The 20810-nt window shown below is 43.6% G+C and overlaps 1 protein-coding gene across 1 annotated transcript in view; it reads left to right on the top strand.

Annotated features, from left to right (window-relative positions):
• LOC142666235 (zinc finger and BTB domain-containing protein 46-like) overlaps positions 1-20810 on the top strand; it is a 49691-nt gene that overhangs the window by 12203 nt on the left and 16678 nt on the right. The window contains exons 4-5 of the mRNA XM_075846223.1: positions 8829-9110; positions 11009-11184. Of these exons, the coding sequence (XP_075702338.1) occupies positions 8829-9110; positions 11009-11184 (458 nt within the window). The remainder of the gene's footprint in view (positions 1-8828; positions 9111-11008; positions 11185-20810) is intronic.

Here is a 20810-nt window from a genome sequence, read left to right as displayed (position 1 = left end):
GACCTCTACTTGCTGTCAGTGGATGAAAACATTCAATGTTTACGCTGAAGCTAAAAACCCGTCTTGATAATTTGTGGCTTAGGTGCCGGACTCCTGACTATAGAGCTCCGAACCTGTGAGAACCACAAATTATTATTAGGACGGGTGTTCAGCCTCTGATTGGAAGCGTTGAATCCATTCACTGACAGCAAGCAAAGTTCTTAAAAAAAAAAAAAAAAAGAAATTGAAACCTAAAGTTTATCCGAGCGTTGCCATGTTTGGTAAATGTTAATTATCAGAATTTATCGGCAGTGACGTTCAGTTTGAGATCTCGTTGTCGGGGCGTCGGTCATTTTTTGGCTGCCGTTTTTTTCCTATCATTGCCTAGTTATTCGGTTACGTGGTCTTTGCCGGGAAGCCTCTCATTAGTAACTGTTGCTAAGTATTTCTGGACGCTGTCAGTGGACGGCACGCGGCGTTCAGCCCCCGGGTCACAGCGACCTTGCAGCTCCCGGCCTATCGGTTTCCATGGAGACCCTGAAGCCTCGGCCGGCGCGTTCAGCTTCAGATGTTACAAGACGTATCCGCAGTAAAGTTCCTCTCTGGGATCTCGTTAGGATAATGCACTGAAATCCCCGGATTATGCCGTTAACCAGCGCTGCGCAGGGTTTAGAGGATGGGCAGGAGGACTGAAAGATTGGGTGTCCTCTACGTCAGCCGCACATCGCCCGACCTCCCTCACCCTCATTATACCGAACAAAGACGAGTAAATGAGACATTCGTGTCTGGAGACTGATCCGTCCCCAATTACTGCCAGTCAAGACGCTCGGCTCCAAACCCTAATCCCTCTACGTACGCGCCTCTCGCTCCAGGAAGGCTTATTAGTGATTTTCTGGTGATTGGCGCGCTGTCACTCCACCGAGACTAGAGAAGAGGTGGTCAAAAACCACATCCGACCGGTGGAGACCATGCTTGGCGAACTCTCTCCTAATCTCGGAGTGCATCTTGTACATATTGCAGACCCCCTGGTCACAAGCTGATGGCAGCTGTCCCTGTCCCCCATTCTTTATTGCTGGGGAAGCCTTAGAGGATCGGTCACTAGGTCCTAATATATATATATATATATAAATATTTATTCACTGACCTGAATCGCCCTGATTCCAGCGCTGTTTTTATTTTTTTCCTGGACCCCCTCGTTCCAGAGATATGGCCTGATGTTGTGTTGGCTCCCCATATGCTAATGTGCTGTAGTTCACCAACAGGGCGTGAACTACCCTCAAGCTGCCACACGCTGATTGGTCAGCATCAGAGGCAGGGAAGCTAGCTCCACCCTGTTGGCTAACTACAGAAAATTAGCATATAGAGAATAGTGGGCGGGGGGATCCAGGAAAAATATAAAAACATCCCTGGAATCAGGAAGACAGCGCTGTTCAGGGCAGTTACCCAGTACAACTTCTATGACATAGTGACAGGTCCTCTTTTAAGTTACACTTCAGAGAGAGCATTATAATTGGATTCGGGGGGGGGCGGGAAGTGACAACCCAAGGTGTCCCACAATGTTGCTCTAAGAGTATCCGTTTCATAGTAGAGGCCAATATGGCTTTTATGGGGCCCCTGGAGAGAGGGGGGGTCCGGTCCATTCCAGATTTGGTCTCCATTTTAATGGGTGATCAGAACCTGCAGAAGGATGTAGAGTCCTGAAAACTTTATGGGGGCACCAGGACTTGCAGTTATTTCGGAGTGTGCCGGTGTCAAGCATCTCCTGAAAAAGGGCTTATTTCTTCGCTTCGGGCCCCGTCCTCTCTGACGGACTGTTTTCTCGATCACAAATGTGACTCATGAATATTCATTAGGGCCGGTGCCCCATCCTGCTCTGATACATGCTGATTGACCTGTTATGTGACTTCACATTCAGGTCTGAGCAGCCATGCATGTGATTGGTCAAAGTCCTTACAGAACAAGCTCCACCCTATAGACTTGTACAATAAAAGACACGCCCCTCAGACTAGATTACACTTCCCTCACACATGGCCCAGCACAACACGAGGGACGTCAAAGATTATATTCTAGGCTTGACCTGTGACGGTGCTCTAGATAACGATGGGCAGGGGAGACGGGGGGCTTCTGTGCCTTTAACCAGGAAGGCTGCGATTTCTCTCAGGACTTTAGACCCTTTTTAGAAAATCATTAAAAAGTCATTGAGTTGGAGGCTGAGCCTATTAAATCTAGTTAGATTAGAGGAGCTGTCTGGCCTAAGGCTTTTTACGTTTCACTACCTCCAGCAAATCCTCCCGGCAACTGGTTTGTTGAGAGCAATTATCCGATGTGTGGGAGACGACGTGACTCGTCCGGCGGTGGCGGGTGGAGTTCCTGTTTGTTTTTCTTGGTTTCTAGTAATTACTTTGTATTTTTGCGGCGCTGTTGGCTCCACGTCCTTTCTGGTGCCTTCAGTTCAGGTCCATTTATAGACTAGAGAAATGCCCCCAACCTGACGGGCAGATTTATGCCACCGCGCCATGGTAGCGGAGCACAACGGGTGTGTTAACGGGGGGATCGGGGTGGTAACTGGAGGCTTAGACAACATTAGTCTGGCATCAACCTCGCCCTATGTATGGCCCCATCACCTATCCACGGGTCAGGGGGCTGTAGTAATCAATTTCTAGAGCCATAAGGACTGAATGCCCCGATTTTGCAGTATCCGGTGATCGCTGCGATCTTCTGTGTGTCTCGTATTTATATATAGAGCCGAGTGACCCATAGCGAAATGGTCAGGAAAGGAGCCGCCCAGATCTGATACCACACCGGTCCGTAAGGTTGTGAATGACTAATACGTGAGCGCTGTGTATGGTATATGGTGCCCCCCCTCCTCCCACAGCCGGTGGCTCTCGGGCCCCTTGAATGTGGCTCCCAGGCTGTAGGCAGCTGCAGTTTTTGTTGCACCAATAACCAACAATGTATTCAGAGACTCAGTTTCCAGGCGCGCGACCGTAGCTTTTATCCGTAATTACCCATCCATTTCTATAGGCCACGGACGCCTTTCTGTATATTTACGGAGGTGTGTCCGGGCCGTAGGAATGATCCGCAAAACAAACACGTCCTATTCTTGTCCGCAATTGCGGCACGGACTCCCCCATAGAAGTCCACGGGCGCTTTGCGGACTCGTATGGATGTGTAGCCGCGGAAGCGTTGCTATGTGACGGCAGGAGATTCACCATGGAGACCTTTTCAAGGGGCTGTGACATTTGTAGCCTCCCGTTTTTGTGGATCCGTAAAATACATCTGCACTACGGACGGTATTTGCGGACAGTAATAGCCCTTCCGGTCGTGTGCAGGAGGGGCCTCAATCATGATGTTAGACTTGTTGTATTTTAACCCCCTCCTCTATTCTGTTTACGATGGAGATGCCAAAAGGTGTCCGACAGCCGCTAATCCCCCACATCCTATTGTAATAAGGTGCGCGCTCGGCGGGTGAACATACTCCAGGAACACTCTTCTGGCTGACAACTCTCTTATGTGTGTGGGCAGCTGACAATCTAATGTCTGAGCGCTGCCAGACCGTCCATGGCTACAAAACAGGATTAAATAGATTGGATTTTTACTTGCCTGTTTTTGTTTTTTTCCACCCTGGAGATAAGCGGCGCCAGAGGTGTGTGTAATCGGCCCAAAAAATAATTTACTGCGGTTTTTCAGCCATTATCTTTGGGTTGTTACAAATGGCTGAAGGTGGTATATATAGTGTGTGTGTGTGTATATATATGTGTGTGTGTATATATCTATGTGTGTGTGTGTGTGTATATGCATACACATAATTTACAGGATCACGTCGTCTTCTCGCTATAGTCGGCGCTGTCGCGGTTCCGCCTCCCGCTGCACTCCCTGGCAGATGTAGGGAATTTAAGGGTTTAATTCTGTTTTCCTATCCCCACCCTACATTCCTATTTCCCCAGGCTCCAGATCTGCCCCCACCCCCCATTCTCTCTCCTCACCCCCTCCCTCTTTTCCCTATGGTAACAGCAATGTCTGCTTCAGCTGCTTTAACCCTTGCACACCCCTCTAGTCGCACACCTGAGACGTGCCGTCTTATCACATCCAAGCTGCGGAGCAATAGCCCGATCCTGAATTGCAAGCTCCTAAGTCAACAACGCATTAAAAAAAAACTGATCGTGGCGGCACAAAATACTCCGGTCACATGATCAGGTTCTGATAACATCCTGGTTATTGGCCTCCTGGCGGCACAATATGCGCCACGCTCCTCCATACAGAATAATGGAAGCTGCAATTGACCCCGTTGGTCAAAAAGTTGCAAAAGATCAAATCCCGTCGTGCGGCTCGTACTTGTGCCACGTTACCTGGCACGCCATTAACCCCGTCAACCGCGATACTGTAAAACACCCCATGCGCCAGCGGGCGTGCCATAGCTGAGGAGAGGCAGTGATGGGCCGGGTTCGCTATGAAGATCAGATCTGACACAACGAGGATTGACAGACTGAGCCAATCTTAATCTTCCACCTTCACCCTCTCGTTATATATTGTACAGCAGATAACTAGATCAACCAACCCTCACCCCGGTCTGGGAGGGTGAACGACAGTGCCCCAGGAGGTCCTGGGACTGATATCAGGCTGATAACCAGGGCGCAGGTTCCCGGTGTGTGCCCAAGCGTAATTACCAACCCACCCCCTCCCCGATGCCGTGGGAGCAGATCTGAAGGGTGGATCTGCCCGATCCTGGATGCCGCTGATAACCATTTACCTCGCCCTCGGTCTGCCCTATATTTACAGTCTGGTATCATTCCGTACGTGTTTAATCTAATGGCCGCCATCGCTGTCTATAGGGGCTGTCACTCCGTTTTACCCGACCCTTGAATGTCAGAAGTCCACGTTGTTGGGGTTCAGGTTGCCCGACTTCTTCCTCTCTGCCTGTGTCAGTCTTCACTGCAGTTCTTGTGTTCGGTTTGTGAACCAGGAAGATCGGGCTGAACATATTGTGGAGTGATGAAGCGCAGGGCATTACGTGAAGGCGCGAGGAAAAACGCGAGCTGCTTCTGACCCGATAGTGACCCTGCCTAGACTAATCCGGTTTCTCTGGCGTCTATCTCCATGCCACTTTACAGAGGAGGGCACCCGCTCCTAGTGATTACATTGGGGGTCTGCGTGCCACTCCCCAGCCCCGTGCTTTAGAAGCTGCCTAAACCATAATACATTTCCCACCCGTTCTGGGCCATACGACGGCACCGATCCTAAAAAGATAAACATCAGCCCCACATTCCTGACCCGGAGAAATCCTCCCTTCCCGCCGACTCGCCAGCTCCCATTTCATGGTGTGGCCCCCTCCTCACCCAGCACTCCCACAGACTGTTCTCACATTCCCCACCGCAGCACGGAATGAACTCTGCTGAATCGTCTCACCTGCTCATCTTCCCACTTTTAGATTTAATTCATGGGCGCCGGATACCCGCTCGTCTTTCTATTCCATTGGTTCTGGGTTATTTCTGTTTCTGGGAAAGCTAAGTGAGGATCAGTAAACAGCCACCAGTGCAGCTCCCACAAGGGTTGTCCTCAGGGGAGCCCAAACACGGAAAGCTGGTCAGACCGTCTGTATTGTGGGGTCCCGCAGCTATTGTATGGGCAGCTGAACACCTTGTTACACATAGCCCGGCACCGGTTTGGCATTCCGGCATCTAGAAAAGCGGAGTGACGCCCCCTATAGGAGCTGGAGGCCACGTACGGTCATCATCCGGCTTCCTGCGTTCACCTCCCGTCATTTGAATATGACAGAACTGATGCAAATAGTTTATGGACTGACGGGGTGGGTGTCTGTCTCTCTCGCTCTCTCTGAGTCTCTGTCTCTCTCTCTCTCTAAGCGGTGGCCATTGAGCTCCGCGGGCAGAAAAAGCAACGAAAAAAAAGCTTCCTCTGCCCACCATTGATGTTAACGGGAGGTCAGAGACTGAAACGCCCCAGAAAGGGCACGACCCTCCTCTTACCTCCGGGCATATTTTCAGCTCGTGGGAAAAACGCCTCCGCCTCCCATTGAAATCAATGGGAGGCATTTTCGGCCGTCTTTTGGTGCTGTTTCCGTGTCGACCGCAAAAAAAACAAAACTCTGTGTGGACAGGGCCTAATAGTGCAGTTTTGTTTAGTGTTTTTTTAATGCGGTTTTTACATTTTGATGTGCGGTCAGGTATTAACTTGTCCGATACAATCCGCAGGCGCAATGTAATACCCATCGTGTGCATTTGGCCTTCTCCTCCGAGACTCACCTGTGATCCCTTATGTATGTCCCTAACCTCTGATCCCTTATGTATGTCCCTAACCCTTGAGCCTGCACGGTCTGTGACCTCTACTTTGCCTCTGTACCCCGTTTTTAATCCTCAGCCTCTACTCGGTGTAATCTTTTAATCTACCCCCCCCCCCATATTCAGCCCCTCCCTGTCTTTGTGCCCCACCTGTCCCTGTACACCAACTTCTACTCCATTTGACATTGTGTGTCCCCCCCCCATGTATTTCATTTGTAAATCTTGACCCCCCCCTTCCCCTCTGTTCACCCCGGTGCCATCTGTATCTGCTTCTTCCAACTATTGTGACTTCATATAGTAAAACCTGTTGGTGTGTACGATGTCGTCTGTGCGGCGCTCGCCGACTCCTCCACCTCCTTGGTAAATCCGGATAATCCCTAATTGCCCCCTTTCCTCTGAGTCTCCGCTTAACCTCTGAGGCGTGTGTATATATCTATCTATATCATCCGTGACCCTTAGGGGGTAACTCCGACCTGCAGCTAGAACCGTCCTAATTATGGAGTTTACAAGCCCCAAATGTGTAAAAAGTTCTGTATATTTTATCGTATTTCAATTTTTTTTTTCTTGTCACATTTTTGGTAAGTATTTACTTCTTTTATACATTTTGATACAGTGAAGTTCCATTAAACCAGCATTTGATAATCCACAATCGCTGATGATCCGGCACTTTTTTCCAGCGTAAAAACCGCAATATAATGTGGAATTTCACAAGTCCGGAAGCGGCAGACTGAGCCGAGAACAAATTCGGAGACTCCTGAACGTTTTTTTTCCTTTGACGCATCCGCTGTACATAGACTTCGGCCTCACGCACACGACCATAGAGGAGCGCACGGTCCATGATGACGGCACGGACAGGCTGCGGTCATCTACCGGCCGTCCACAATCCCGGACCGTGCGCTCACAAGATGTGCATTGACTACAATTGCGTTCTGTAAAACGACATCCTATTTTTTTTGCGGTCTGTGCTACGGTTGACGCACGGACAATGGAAACCACGGTCGTGTGCGTTGGCCCATAGGATAGAATGTCGTGTGGATGAGGCCTAAAACCATCGTCCAATAAGCCCGAGTATCGGTAATCCGCTGCCTATCCGCTCCCATTGATGTTTTATTACAGGAATTTTAATATAAATATATAATACCAATCCATTCCCTTCCTCTATTACTGGGGACAACCCGGAGGTCCAGAATGCCTTACGCCTCACTGCCGCCCCCCGGTGGCCGGTGACCTGTTTGCTTCTGAGGTTGGTCTCTACATATTTCATCCTGTGTTGGGAAGGTCGGCTCGGTGCGAGGATGAGCCGCCCCCATCTCTACCACGTATCACGTACCTCCAGCTCGCTGCTTTAATGGCTTCGGACTGTTCTATAATTCATGGCTGAACTAATCTGACCAGAGCCGTCTCCGATTAACCCTTTCCTTCCTGGCCGTAGAACCCGCACGCGCGCTCGGCCTTGCCCTCGTCGTTCTCCAAAGCATCGTGCCGCCTGCGCCACGTATGAGTTATTATTATTATATTGGGGAACCTACGACAAGTCAAATATACGGTGTAACGAGACGGTACTATATAGTGATGTATACGGCACACGCTTTCGGCTGCCAACATGCTGGCAGAATTCTCTGTTTTCAATTGATTTGCTGCAGAATCTTATCCCCCGCCCCATTCCAGTAACCAATAGCCTTTGTTCGTGTGCATAAGGCCTTAGGGCCTTGTTCACATCAGCTTTCCGTTCCTGTTTCCGTTCGTCACCATTCCGGGAGGTTTTCATTTTAACGACGGAATCAATATCTGAGTCGACTGCGCTATTGATTCTGTCGGAAAGACGGAAACCTTCCGGAATGGTGACGACCGGAAACCATTAGCAATGTTTCCGTCACCATCGATATCAATGGTGACGGAAACGGAAGCTGTGGTTACAGTTTGACTTTCCGTTGCGGGGTTCACCCGACGAAAACCCGGATTGCAAAGCCAACGGTGATGTGAACAGGCCCCAAGACAGAGGTTCGATGTATAGATAGAAGACCCGGGTTCTGTTACACTATGGAAACTTTACCCTCAGCATCTAATCTACGCTGAGACGGCATGGATAACAGCGACGCCAACCAAACTGGGCTGAAACGAGAGGAGACGTCGCGGGCAGGTCACATGTCCATGGAACATACTACCCGGTTATTTGATGTCCCATGAAATTATAAGCAAAAGGTCAATTTAGACTAAGAACCTGTCGGCGCCGTCCCGGATTACAGTAGTCCTGGTGGGAAAGGCTGTAAGATGCCCAGAGAAGACTGAGTTATTGGGTGCCAATCGGGACCAAAATGAATTGGGGCGGTATATGCGAATGTGGCGGTGCTCTCCTCCGATGCTAAGAAGTAAGACACGTGTGGCATGGTGACAAGGAAGCTCTTGCCCATCTTGCCAACCATGAGGGGTGGGCACGGTATCTACATTCAGCGTAAACTTTATTTCGGCACTTCCGAATCTCGTTGACCGTTGTACCCAGTATGCCAACCTGTTCTCTGCCATCTTAACCTCCTTCCTTTCTTCCTCTCTCAGGTGACGACGTGACGGTGATAGAGCCGGGCAGCTCCGACAGCCGGGAGGAACGAGTAGACCTGTACTCGCAAGGAGAAGAGTCCTTACAAGGCGGGGAACCCAATTACTTACCTCACACGCTGGGTCTGGAGAAAGACAATCACCCACAGGTCACCAGCGTGTCCAACCTACGCAGCGCCCTCCTGAGCAAGAACAGCCTGCTCTCTCTCAAGGCCGACGTCCTGGGCGAGGAAAGTTCTTTGCTTTTTGAATACCTGCCCAAAGGTACCCACTCGCTCTCTCGTAAGTTCCCCTCTTCTTCTTTGTCTGTCCTGCTCGTCTTTTACTAGATCAGTCGTGCAAAGGCCAAGTTTCTGAGTGTCGCTGCCAATCACAGGGGTTCCCAGCAATGGGCGCAGCTCCCCTCTCCAACTGGTGACCCCTATAGGGGACGACCCCACTAAACCTACACTTATCAGTGACACTTAAAAGCCTGGAACTCAAACAAAAGCCAATAAGACGCCCACAGCTTAACGTAAACAAATGCTACAAAAATTATTTGCACCCAAAAAAATGATCTCCCGTTGACTAGAGACTCCATGACCACAGTCGATCGATCTGTCCACATGTAAACCCCCCCCCCCCCCCCCCCCGATCTGGCTAAAAATTATTTGGTTGGCAGATTTGTCGGATATTGATTATTTATGGGCATCTTAAAGGTTTTTTTTTTGCTTGAAATATTTGAGGGACTTGTCCGGTCGCGGCCACTTTCCTCTTGAGCTTCGGTTCTGGTTTCCCCGACGCTTTGCTGATTAATATAGAAAGTGTTGAAAATGTTATAATGATTGAAGTCCATGACGGACGCCAAAATCTGGTCTTTGCCATTCGAAAAAGTTTTTGTAGTGATGCCTACAGCTCCTCTAGTCTTGTATTCCCATGACAACACTGCTGGTCTTTGCGCTGATGGTTCAATGTTATCTTACCGATACAAAATACCATCCATATCAATGTCCATATATATTGATATGGATGGTATTTTGTATCGGTAAGATAACATTGAACCATCAGCGCAAAGACCAGCAGTGTTGTCATGGGAATACAACAGTAGAGGAGCTGCAGGCATCCGTACAAAAACTTTTTCAGGAAGGTTTGTCATGAGGAGACACGCCGGCTGCGCCCTATAAAATGATATTTGTCACTTATGACTCTGCTTTTCTCTCTGATCTGTAAGTTTGTAAACTATTTGTTTTGCTTCAGGATTTTTAATGATGAAGTTTGTGTTTTTTCCCGCCCGTCGTTTACTCCCACGATTGCCCCGACACCTCCCAGGTTTTACAGTCCCGCCGGCTTTGATGTCGGCCGCTCTGCCGGTGACGTCACCGATTCTCCACTAGTTTTTCATCCATTACCGATGTTAATAAAAATTTTAGTACAAAATCATTGAGATTGATCATTCTCATCCTGGAATGAATGGGTTAAAACATTATCCGATCCAGGGCAATGGCCACTTCCTCTATTACTTTTTTAGCAGGTGGGATGTGAAAGAGAAAACATGGGTGATCGCAGCTAAAAACCAAGGCCAGTACTGAGGCACGAGGCACCAAGTGCCCCCACAATATTACTGGTATCTTGTTCTGGTAATTCTGTGAATTGAATACGCAACAGATGAGGCATAACAAGGAATCCCTTTTACGTTACGATCACTGGGTTTAAATGCTGGAACAATGACCGCACAAAACCAGAAATAATAAATTGTTTAATATAACATGCAAGTATTTATACAGCGTGCGACGTGGCTCCCGGCTGCGGTGCGACGTGGCTCCCGGCTGCGGTGCGACGTGGCCCTTGGGTTTGCTCCTGGCATTACAGAGCAGACTGGTCCAGTTATCTGAGGACATTGGTTGATATCAGACATGGCACAGGGCAGGAGGAGATGAGGCCGAGGAGTCGGGAGGGGGAGGGGATGACTTATTGTATTACTGGAAGGATCCACGACTATGCGTATGAAAGGGTCAGTCTTTACGCGTGAGCCGGGTATTCTCCGCAGCGCTACGGTACAGTAATATACTAGATCAGCCCGTACATTATACTCTGGACCCTCTTAGCCCCCTGTCTATTATCTGATGTTACGTTTCTTATAGCGGATATGATGCATTAGATTTGTATGCGATTTATTGCTGATCCGCTCTCCTCATCTGCAGTGAACGAGTTCACGGTTATCCGGAAGAAGTTCAAGTGTCCGTACTGCAGCTTCTCCGCCATGCACCAATGCATCCTGAAAAGACACATGCGATCGCATACGGGGGAGCGACCATATCCCTGCGAGATCTGCGGCAAGAAGTTTACAAGGAGAGAACACATGAAGCGTCACACCCTGGTAAGAAACTCAGCGGCCGGCTGTTCTACTACATACAATGTGATGGGGGAAGGGGAAACGTTGTTATATTGAACTCTGTATGTACATTATATTTTAAAATGTGTTCTCTATATGGGAACATTCATATTCTTGTATATAGGGGCAGTATTATAGTAGATATATTGTATATAGGGGCAGTATAATAGTAGTTATATTCTTGTATATAGGGACAGTATAATAGTAGTTATATTCTTGTATATAGGGGCAGTATTATAGTAGTTATATTCTTGTATATAGGAGCAGTATTATAGTAGTTATATTCTTGTATATAGGGGCAGTATTATAGTAGTTATATTCTTGTATATAGGGGCAGTATTATAGTAGTTATATTCTTGTATATAGGAGCAGTATTATAGTAGTTATATTCTTGTATATAGGGAGCAGTATTATAGTAGTTATATTCTTGTATATAGGGGCAGTATTCTAGTAGCTATATTCTTGTATATAGAAGCAGTATTATAGTAGTTATATTCTTGTATATAGGGAGCAGTATTATAGTAGTTATATTCTTGTATATAGGGGCAGTATTATAGTAGTTATATTCTTGTATATAGGGGCAGTATTATAGTAGTTATATTCTTGTATATAGGAGCAGTATTATAGTAGTTATATTCTTGTATATAGGAGCAGTATTAAAGTAGTTATATTCTTGTATATAGGGAGCAATATTATAGTAGTTATATTCTTGTATATAGGGGGCAGTGTTATAGTAGTTATATTCTTGTATATAGGGGACAGTGTTATAGTAGTTATATTCTTGTATATAGGAGCAGTATTACAGTAGTTATATTCTTGTATATTGGGGGCAGTATTATAGTAGGAATATTCTTGTATATAGGAGCAGTATTATAGTAGTTATATTCTTGTATATAGGGGCAGTATTATAGTAGTTATATTCTTGTATATAGGGGGCAATATTATAGTAGTTATATTCTTGTATATAGGGGGCAGTGTTATAGTAGTTATATTCTTGTATATAGGGGACAGTGTTATAGTAGTTATATTCTTGTATATAGGAGCAGTATTATAGTAGTTATATTCTTGTATATAGGAGGCAGTATTATAGTAGGAATATTCTTGTATATAGGAGCAGTATTATAGTAGTTATATTCTTGTATATAGGGGCAGTATTATAGTAGTTATATTCTTGTATATAGGGGGCAGTATTATAGTAGTTATATTCTTGTATATAGGAGGCAGTATTCTAGTAGTTATATTCTTGTATATAGGAGCAGTATTATAGTAGTTATATTCTTGTATATAGGGGCAGTATTATAGTAGTTATATTCTTGTATATAGGGGGCAGTATTATAGTAGTTATATTCTTGTATATAGGGGTAGTATTATAGGAGTTATATTCTTGTATATAGGGGCAGTATTATAGTAGTTATATTCCTGTATATAGGGGAAGTATTATAGTAGTTATATTCTTGTATATAGGGAGCAGTATTATAGTAGTTATATTCTTGTATATAGGGAGCAGTATTATAGTAGTTATATTCTTGTATATAGGAGCAGTATTATAGTAGTTATATTCTTGTATATAGGGGGCAGTATTATAGTAGTTATATTCTTGTATATAGGGGGCAGTATTATAGTAGTTATATTCTTGTATATAGGGGGCAGTATTATAGTAGATATATTGTATATAGGGGCAGTATTATAGTAGTTATATTCTTGTATATAGGAGGAGTATTATAGTAGTTATATTCTTGTATATAGGGGCAGTATTATAGTAGATATATTGTATATAGGGGCAGTATTATAGTAGTTATATTCTTGTATATAGTGGCAGTATTATAGTAGTTATATTCTTGTATATAGTGGCAGTATTATAGTAGTTATATTCTTGTATATAGGGGCAGTATTATAGTAGTTATATTCTTGTATATAGGAGCAGTATTATAGTAGTTATATTCTTGTATATAGGAGCAGTATTATAGTAGTTATATTCTTGTATATAGGAGCAGTATTATAGTAGTTATATTCTTGTACATAGGGGGCAGTATTATAGTAGTTATATTCTTGTATATAGGAGCAGTATTATAGTAGTTATATTCTTGCATATAGGAGCAGTATTATAGTAGTTATATTCTTGCATATAGGGGCAGTATTATAGTAGTTATATTCTTGTATATAAGGGCAGTATTATAGTAGTTATATTCTTGTATATAGGGGGTAGTATAGTAGTTATATTCTTGTACATAGGGGCAGTATTATAGTAGTTATATTCTTGTATATAGGAGCAGTATTATAGTAGTTATATTCTTGTATATAGGAGCAGTATTATAGTAGTTATATTCTTGTATATAGGGGGCAGTATTATAGTAGTTATATTCTTGTATATTTGGGCAGTATTATAGTAGTTATATTCTTGTATATAGGGGCAGTATTATAGTAGATATATTCTTGTACATAGGGGGCAGTATTATAGTGGTTATATTCTTGTATATAGGAGCAGTATTATAGTAGTTATATTCTTGTATATAGGGAGCAGTATTATAGTCGTTATATTCTTGTATATAGGAGCAGTATTATAGTAGTTATATTCTTCTATATAGGGGCAGTATTATAGTAGATATATTCTTGTACATAGGGGGCAGTATTATAGTGGTTATATTCTTGTATATAGGGGCAGTATTATAGTAGTTATATTCTTGTATATAGGGGCAGTATTATAGTAGATATATTCTTGTACATAGGGGGCAGTATTATAGTAGTTATATTCTTGTATATAGGGGCAGTATTATAGTAGTTATATTCTTGTATATAGGGGGCAGTATTATAGTAGATATATTCTTGTACATAGGGGGCAGTATTATAGTAGTTATATTCTTGTATATAGGGGCAGTATTATAGTAGTTATATTCTTGTATATAGGGGCAGTATTATAGTAGTTATATTCTTGTATATAGTGGCAGTATTATAGTAGTTATATTCTTGTATATAGGGAGCCGTATTATAGTAGTTATATTCTTGTATATAGGGAGCCGTATTATAGTAGTTATATTCTTGTATATAGGGGCAGTATTATAGTAGTTATATTCTTGTATATAGGGGCAGTATTATAGTAGATATATTGTATATAGGAGCAGTATTATAGTAGTTATATTCTTGTATATAGGGGGCAGTATTATAGTAGTTATATTCTTGTATATAGGAGCAGTATTATAGTGGTTATATTCTTGTATATAGGAGCAGTATTATAGTAGTTATATTCTTGTATATAGGAGCAGTATTATAGTAGTTATATTCTTGTATATAGGAGCAGTATTATAGTAGTTATATTCTTGTATATAGGGGCAGTATTATAGTAGTTATATTCTGTATATAGGGGGCAGTATTATAGTAGTTATATTCTTGTATATAGGAGCAGTATTATAGTAGTTATATTCTTGTATATAGGAGCAGTATTATAGTAGTTATATTCTTGTATATAGGGGCAGTATTATAGTAGTTATATTCTTGTATATAGGGGGCAGTATTATAGTAGTTATATTCTTGTATATAGGGGACAGTATTATAGTAGTTATATTCTTGTATATAGGAGCAGTATTATAGTAGTTATATTCTTGTATATAGGGGCAGTATTATAGTAGTTATATTCTGTATATAGGGGGCAGTATTATAGTAGTTATATTCTTGTATATAGGAGCAGTATTATAGTAGTTATATTCTTGTATATAGGAGCAGTATTATAGTAGTTATATTCTTGTATATAGGGGCAGTATTATAGTAGTTATATTCTTGTATATAGGGGCAGTATTATAGTAGTTATATTCTTGTATATAGGGGGCAGTATTATAGTAGTTATATTCTTGTATATAGGGGGCAGTATTATAGTAGTTATATTCTTGTATATAGGGGCAGTATTATAGTAGTTATATTCTTGTATATAGGGGGCAGTATTATAGTAGTTATATTCTTGTATATAGGAGCAGTATTATAGTAGTTATATTCTGTATATAGGGGGCAGTATTGGGGTATGTTCACGTGTGACTTTGCAGAAGTTTCTGTGACGGAAAATCCCTGCTATGCATGTAATGCGGTTGTTTCTGGATATGTCGATATGTCTGCAAACCTAATTCCGATGAATGCGTGTGAAGTTAATAGTTTGAAAAATGACTACTTATTTTCAGACAGAGCAGTTGTCAACGCATTGCCCTCACTCCTCTTGCAGCTCATATGGTGTATTACTCAGTAGGGGGCGACAGTGAGCACAGGAGAAATCACCTTCCACTATAAAGTATTGACAGAAATAGCTCTTTTATAGTATTAGTCACCGGCAATGTGAGCTGCAGAGTGTGATCAGAATATGACAAAATCTACTAGTAATGGTGCAGGATGCGCCCGCCCGACACGACCTACTTCCAGCTCTCGGACTCTGGATTTTAGGTCGTGGAGAGGAAATGGTCAGACCCATCCGAATAAGCGCTCCGTGCTGCTTTGTAACCTCATAGATGGGTTCTCTGTGTACTCGTCCTGTATAATGAGACATTACCGCGCTGCTGTCAGCCTTGCGGGATGTCGGCCGGCGCTCCCATGAGGCTTTACAGCCGTCAGTGACCCCCTCCAGTCCGTCCTTTCCTCCGCTGCATTTCTTATTGCACTTCACGCAGGGGCTTTTGTGCGGCCATGAGATGTGACCCTTTAATTTAATCTCCTGTTTCCATGGCAACAAAATAATCAAGATTTGATCATCTCTTATGGTCATGTGGTCACTCACTTGTTCATCGTGCAATTAAAATTCCCTCGTTACAAGAATCGTTAATGTCGGTCTGTAGAGAATCCCGTTGTTATGGAGGCGGCCGAGGACCAGGAGACTCTCGACATCATTATAACGAACGTCGACAGATCATCATGTCATATCCCGAACCTCACAGGGGTCCCCTGGGACTAGGTGAACAAGGTTACGTATTACTCATCCACGGACTCTGTGCACGTCAGATACTGCAGCCCCCGACATGTCTGCGGAGATGAGACCAACAAGGGGTCCGCAGTGTTGTCTGCGCGAAGTCCTATTCTCGCGGCGCGGATGATGGCGGCGCCATCTGTGCACAATTTGATGCGCAGGTCGAATCTTTGTGACTAAGAAGTCTTATCGAATTCCTCACTCCCTTCTTTTATTTTTGGAAATGGCGTGAATAAAGTTAACGTTGTGAATGCCATGCGGATATCGCTGCCGGTTGCTGGAGTATTACATGGCAGCCATTAAAATGAATTTCGACCATATAATGCATGGACGGGGCTGGGTCTGCCACAAAGGATCCCCCTCTGATGTCCATTTGCCCTAATATGGGATATTGGGTAAAGGTGACCCATTTTTAACACCCAAATAAACCCATTTTAAAGAGGTAGCGGGTCCGACGCTGCGGTGTTATATGTCAGCTATAAGTGAATGGAAACCACCAGAGTAGGAGCTGCTGATCATGAACGTCTCTCCTCTTTGGTTCATAGAGGGGTCTAGAATGAGAAACACCCCCCCACCCCCCTTCACATCCATAAGGACAGGGGTTGTCCTGATGGGACAATCCCTTCAGTGTATATAATATGATCCCCTAACATATACCGAGGACACAGAGTTCCTCCTTATCCTGTATTGCACAGGGGGTGATATAACCTACATACATCCCCCTGGAGACCCTTTAATACCTGAACCCAGGATAACACTCACATCCACCCGCGTTACACTGCGACGACACCTCACCAATAGAACACAATCCTTTGTGGGTCACCGTTTCTTGTGGTCTCGTTTTGTATGTAGACTCCGTTCCGCTGTGAAGGTTACAGAGCGGCAGCGCCGACTTGGACGGTTCTGACCATTTCCTCCTCACTGACCTTAAACCTGCAGCGTCCAAGGACTGGAAATAGGTCGGGGCCGGGCGGCCGCTTCCTGTCGTATTGAGACACCCCACATCCTGTGCACTCCAGGGCCATCTCCGCAGCTTATCCACAATGCAGGAAAGGAAGTGATATCCCTGCGCGGCGCCATTTTTACTTCTAGCACATGATAGGGGTGCAAGTCCCCTCATATGAACGAAGCGGTGGGGTAGCGGTTATGTGTTAGGGGCTGTGCCTGTAAAACGTTTATATCTATCTAGCAACGGGACATGTACATTGCAGATCTGCAGCCTGTATTCTGCTGTATATTAGGGAATTGCGTCAGTTTATATGGGTGCCCGGCCATGCTCTGGTGTCCCTGCGGGGCCCCGTTTGTTCAGTGTATTTCCAAGGGACCCTCTTCTAAACTGGGGCTTTCCAAATAGGAAAAGCCATACAAGTGCAAGGTGTTGTTTGTGGTAGTTTCCTATTAAAAATGTATCGTATATAAGAGAAGGGAACGTGACCCAGTAACACCATTCCGATATCAAACTAGATGCGTTAATATTCATGCGGCCTCGTTCCTCCGCTATGTGGTTGACGTTTTATAAAAATACATTTACCTAAATTTTTATAAAAAAAGGATCGCTCAGATAAATATGCCGTCTGAGGGCAACAAAAAAGTGAGCCACGCTGCTTATAGCGTGCCGTCACTTATTAACTATTTTGGACTTCTGCTTGTGGCGCTCGGCCAGCGACGCAAATATGAGTCCAGGTATATGTATACATTAATACTCCACCGCCCTCTAACCGCTGATTGACACTTCACTGCCTATGCACCGTAATAGGGGTAAATGTGTCAATGGCGGCGTGCAAGTATAAATCCAGAATACTCAAACAAAGTCACATTAACTAATAAGTGAGAACACGCGGAAATGTAAAGTGTAAAAATGACAGATCCACCTATAGTCAGAAAAATCTGGTATAAATCCTATATTCTTACCCTGAGAGGAGCTCCTGTGTTCCTTGTCCCCTTAGATTGTGGTTGTCCAAACCCATTCACTCGTTGTACTACCAAAAAAAGAAGAAATCTATAATACTGCTCCTATATACAAGAATATAACTACTATAATACTGCCCCCTATATACAAGAATATAACTACTATAATACTGCCCCCTATATACAAGAATATAACTACTATAGTACTGCTCCTATATACAAGAATATAACTACTATAATACTGCTCCTATATACAAGAATATAACTACTATAATACTGCTCCCTATATACAAGAATATAACTACTATAATACTGCCCCTATATACAAGAATATAACTACTATAATACTGCCCCCTATATACAAGAATATAACTACTATAATACTGCCTCTATATACAAGAATATAACTACTATAATACTGTCCCTATATACGAGAATATAACTACTATAATACTACCCCTATATACAAGAATATAACTACTATAATACTGCTCCTATATACAAGAATATAACTACTATAATACTACTCCTATATACAAGAATATAACTACTATAATACTACTCCTATATACAAGAATATAACTACTATAATACTGCTCCCTATATACAAGAATATAACTACTATAATACTGCCCCCTATATACAAGAATATAACTACTATAATACTGCCCCCTATATACAAGAATATATCTACTATAATACTGCCCCCTATATACAAGAATATAACTACTATAATACTGCTCCTATATACAAGAATATAACTACTATAATACTACCCCTATATACGAGAATATAACTACTATAATACTACCCCTATATACAAGAATATAACTACTATAATACTGCCCCCTATATACCAGAATATAACTACTATAATACTGCCTCCTATATACAAGAATATAACTACTATAATACTGCTCCTATATACAAGAATATAACTACTATAATACTGCCCCTATATACAAGAATATAACTACTATAATACTGCCCCTATATACAAGAATATAACTACTATAATACTGCTCCTATATACAAGAATATAACTACTATAATACTGTCCTCTATATACAAGAATATAACTACTATAATACTGCCCTCCGTATACAAGAATATAACTACTATAATACTGCTCCCTATATACAAGAATATAACTACTATAATACTGCCCCCTATATACAAGAATATAACTACTATAATACTGCTCCCTATATACAAGAATATAACTACTATAATACTGCCCGCTATATACAAGAATATAACTACTATAATACTGCCCCTATATACAAGAATATAACTACTATAATACTGCCCCTATATACAAGAATATAACTACTATAATACTGCCTCCTATATACAAGAATATAACTACTATAATACTGCTCCCTATACACAAGAATATAACTACTATAATACTGCTCCTATGTTAAACCAATATGGATGTGAACACATAGGAGAATGTACATATCCTCTTGTACTAGTTCTTAGTCTGTACATATTATATACATACACTATAGTGCTTTATGTGCATGTATTGTTCTGTATATGGGTCATGTACATAGTCGTGGGATGATATAGGGCCACAGTGGGAGGATTCGGTTTTGCTCTGGAGCATTTTGTGTCGCTGTACATTGGTCTTGCTATTTCTCTAAACCATAGATCCGGTTCACAGACACGGCCCCTGTTAAGTGGGCAGTAAATAGACACTTCCCCTTTAAGACAAACTAGTGAAGAGAATAAGTATTTCCTTTGGAAAGTTATGGGTCAATCATTTACACGTTGGGTGGAGTCGCGGCCGCCATAACAACGGAGTCTGGAAGACTTAAGATCTGAGGGACGAGCGAATGATTAATCCGCTAGTGACTCCCTCAGGTGTACAGAGCCGGACGCACCTGATTGACTGTATTCTGCCCCCTGCTGGTGACTGGCCGTGATGAACGAGGATTCAGGGTCTTCTGTACCCGGATAGACTAGAAGTTCTCTGCAGGGACCTCCAGCAATCTGAAATTAGAGAAAAAACGGTGTCACCCATAGCAACCAGATGGAAGTGTCCATTTAAAGGGATATTAGACCTTCTGTACTCACGGGGGTTAAGGATGCTGAGACGTGAGCTGCTGTATGTAGTAGCTTCCGACTTGGGGAGCCGTCAGTGGGTCTGCAGAACTGATTGGGAAAGAAGTGCATAGAAGTGATCGGGGGCCTTGAAATTGGGACTTAGTTTCTAGTTGTTTAGGGTGGTTGCACTTTGAAGGTAGCCTGCGCCTCTCTGTTATCAGCCATTTCAAGCTGGGGAGAGGCTGAGTAGTGCCAAGTCCTATGAAGGGCAGAATAGTTGCCCCCTTGTTTTCATGTACATTGATAGGTGGATGTTTATAGCGTTAGTGGCCCTTTAAAAAATAGTGATCCAATCTACATTTATATATGAACTCGGCACTAGGGGGCGATCTGCTATTTTCATGGTCCCAATCTAGAGTCTCGATTCTGATACCCCAGGGAGGGCGATTCTTGGCGCTCCCCAATCTGCCGATCGTACGGTTTTTTTTTTTTTAGGTGGATCGTCTGATCCGAGCTCCTGTTCTTGCTGCAGACGGTTCGCGTGTTTAACCCTCTCCTGCCCAAGTCTCAGGGACACGGCCCCGGTGCCACTTCTCTAGACTCATTAGAGGCCGGTCTCGCGGTTGCTATGACAGCAGTGTCGGCTCTTTCTTCGCGTGTCCTCTGCTGTCATATAATTGCACAACCATCTGTCTCCTCATCTGACGGAGCCGCG

Source organism: Rhinoderma darwinii, chromosome 13 (assembly GCF_050947455.1).
Source record: "Rhinoderma darwinii isolate aRhiDar2 chromosome 13, aRhiDar2.hap1, whole genome shotgun sequence".
In the NCBI taxonomy this organism is placed as follows: domain Eukaryota; kingdom Metazoa; phylum Chordata; class Amphibia; order Anura; family Rhinodermatidae; genus Rhinoderma; species Rhinoderma darwinii.
The sequence above is the reverse complement of the archived record's forward strand: the minus strand, read 5'-3'. Positions and strand labels throughout refer to the sequence as shown.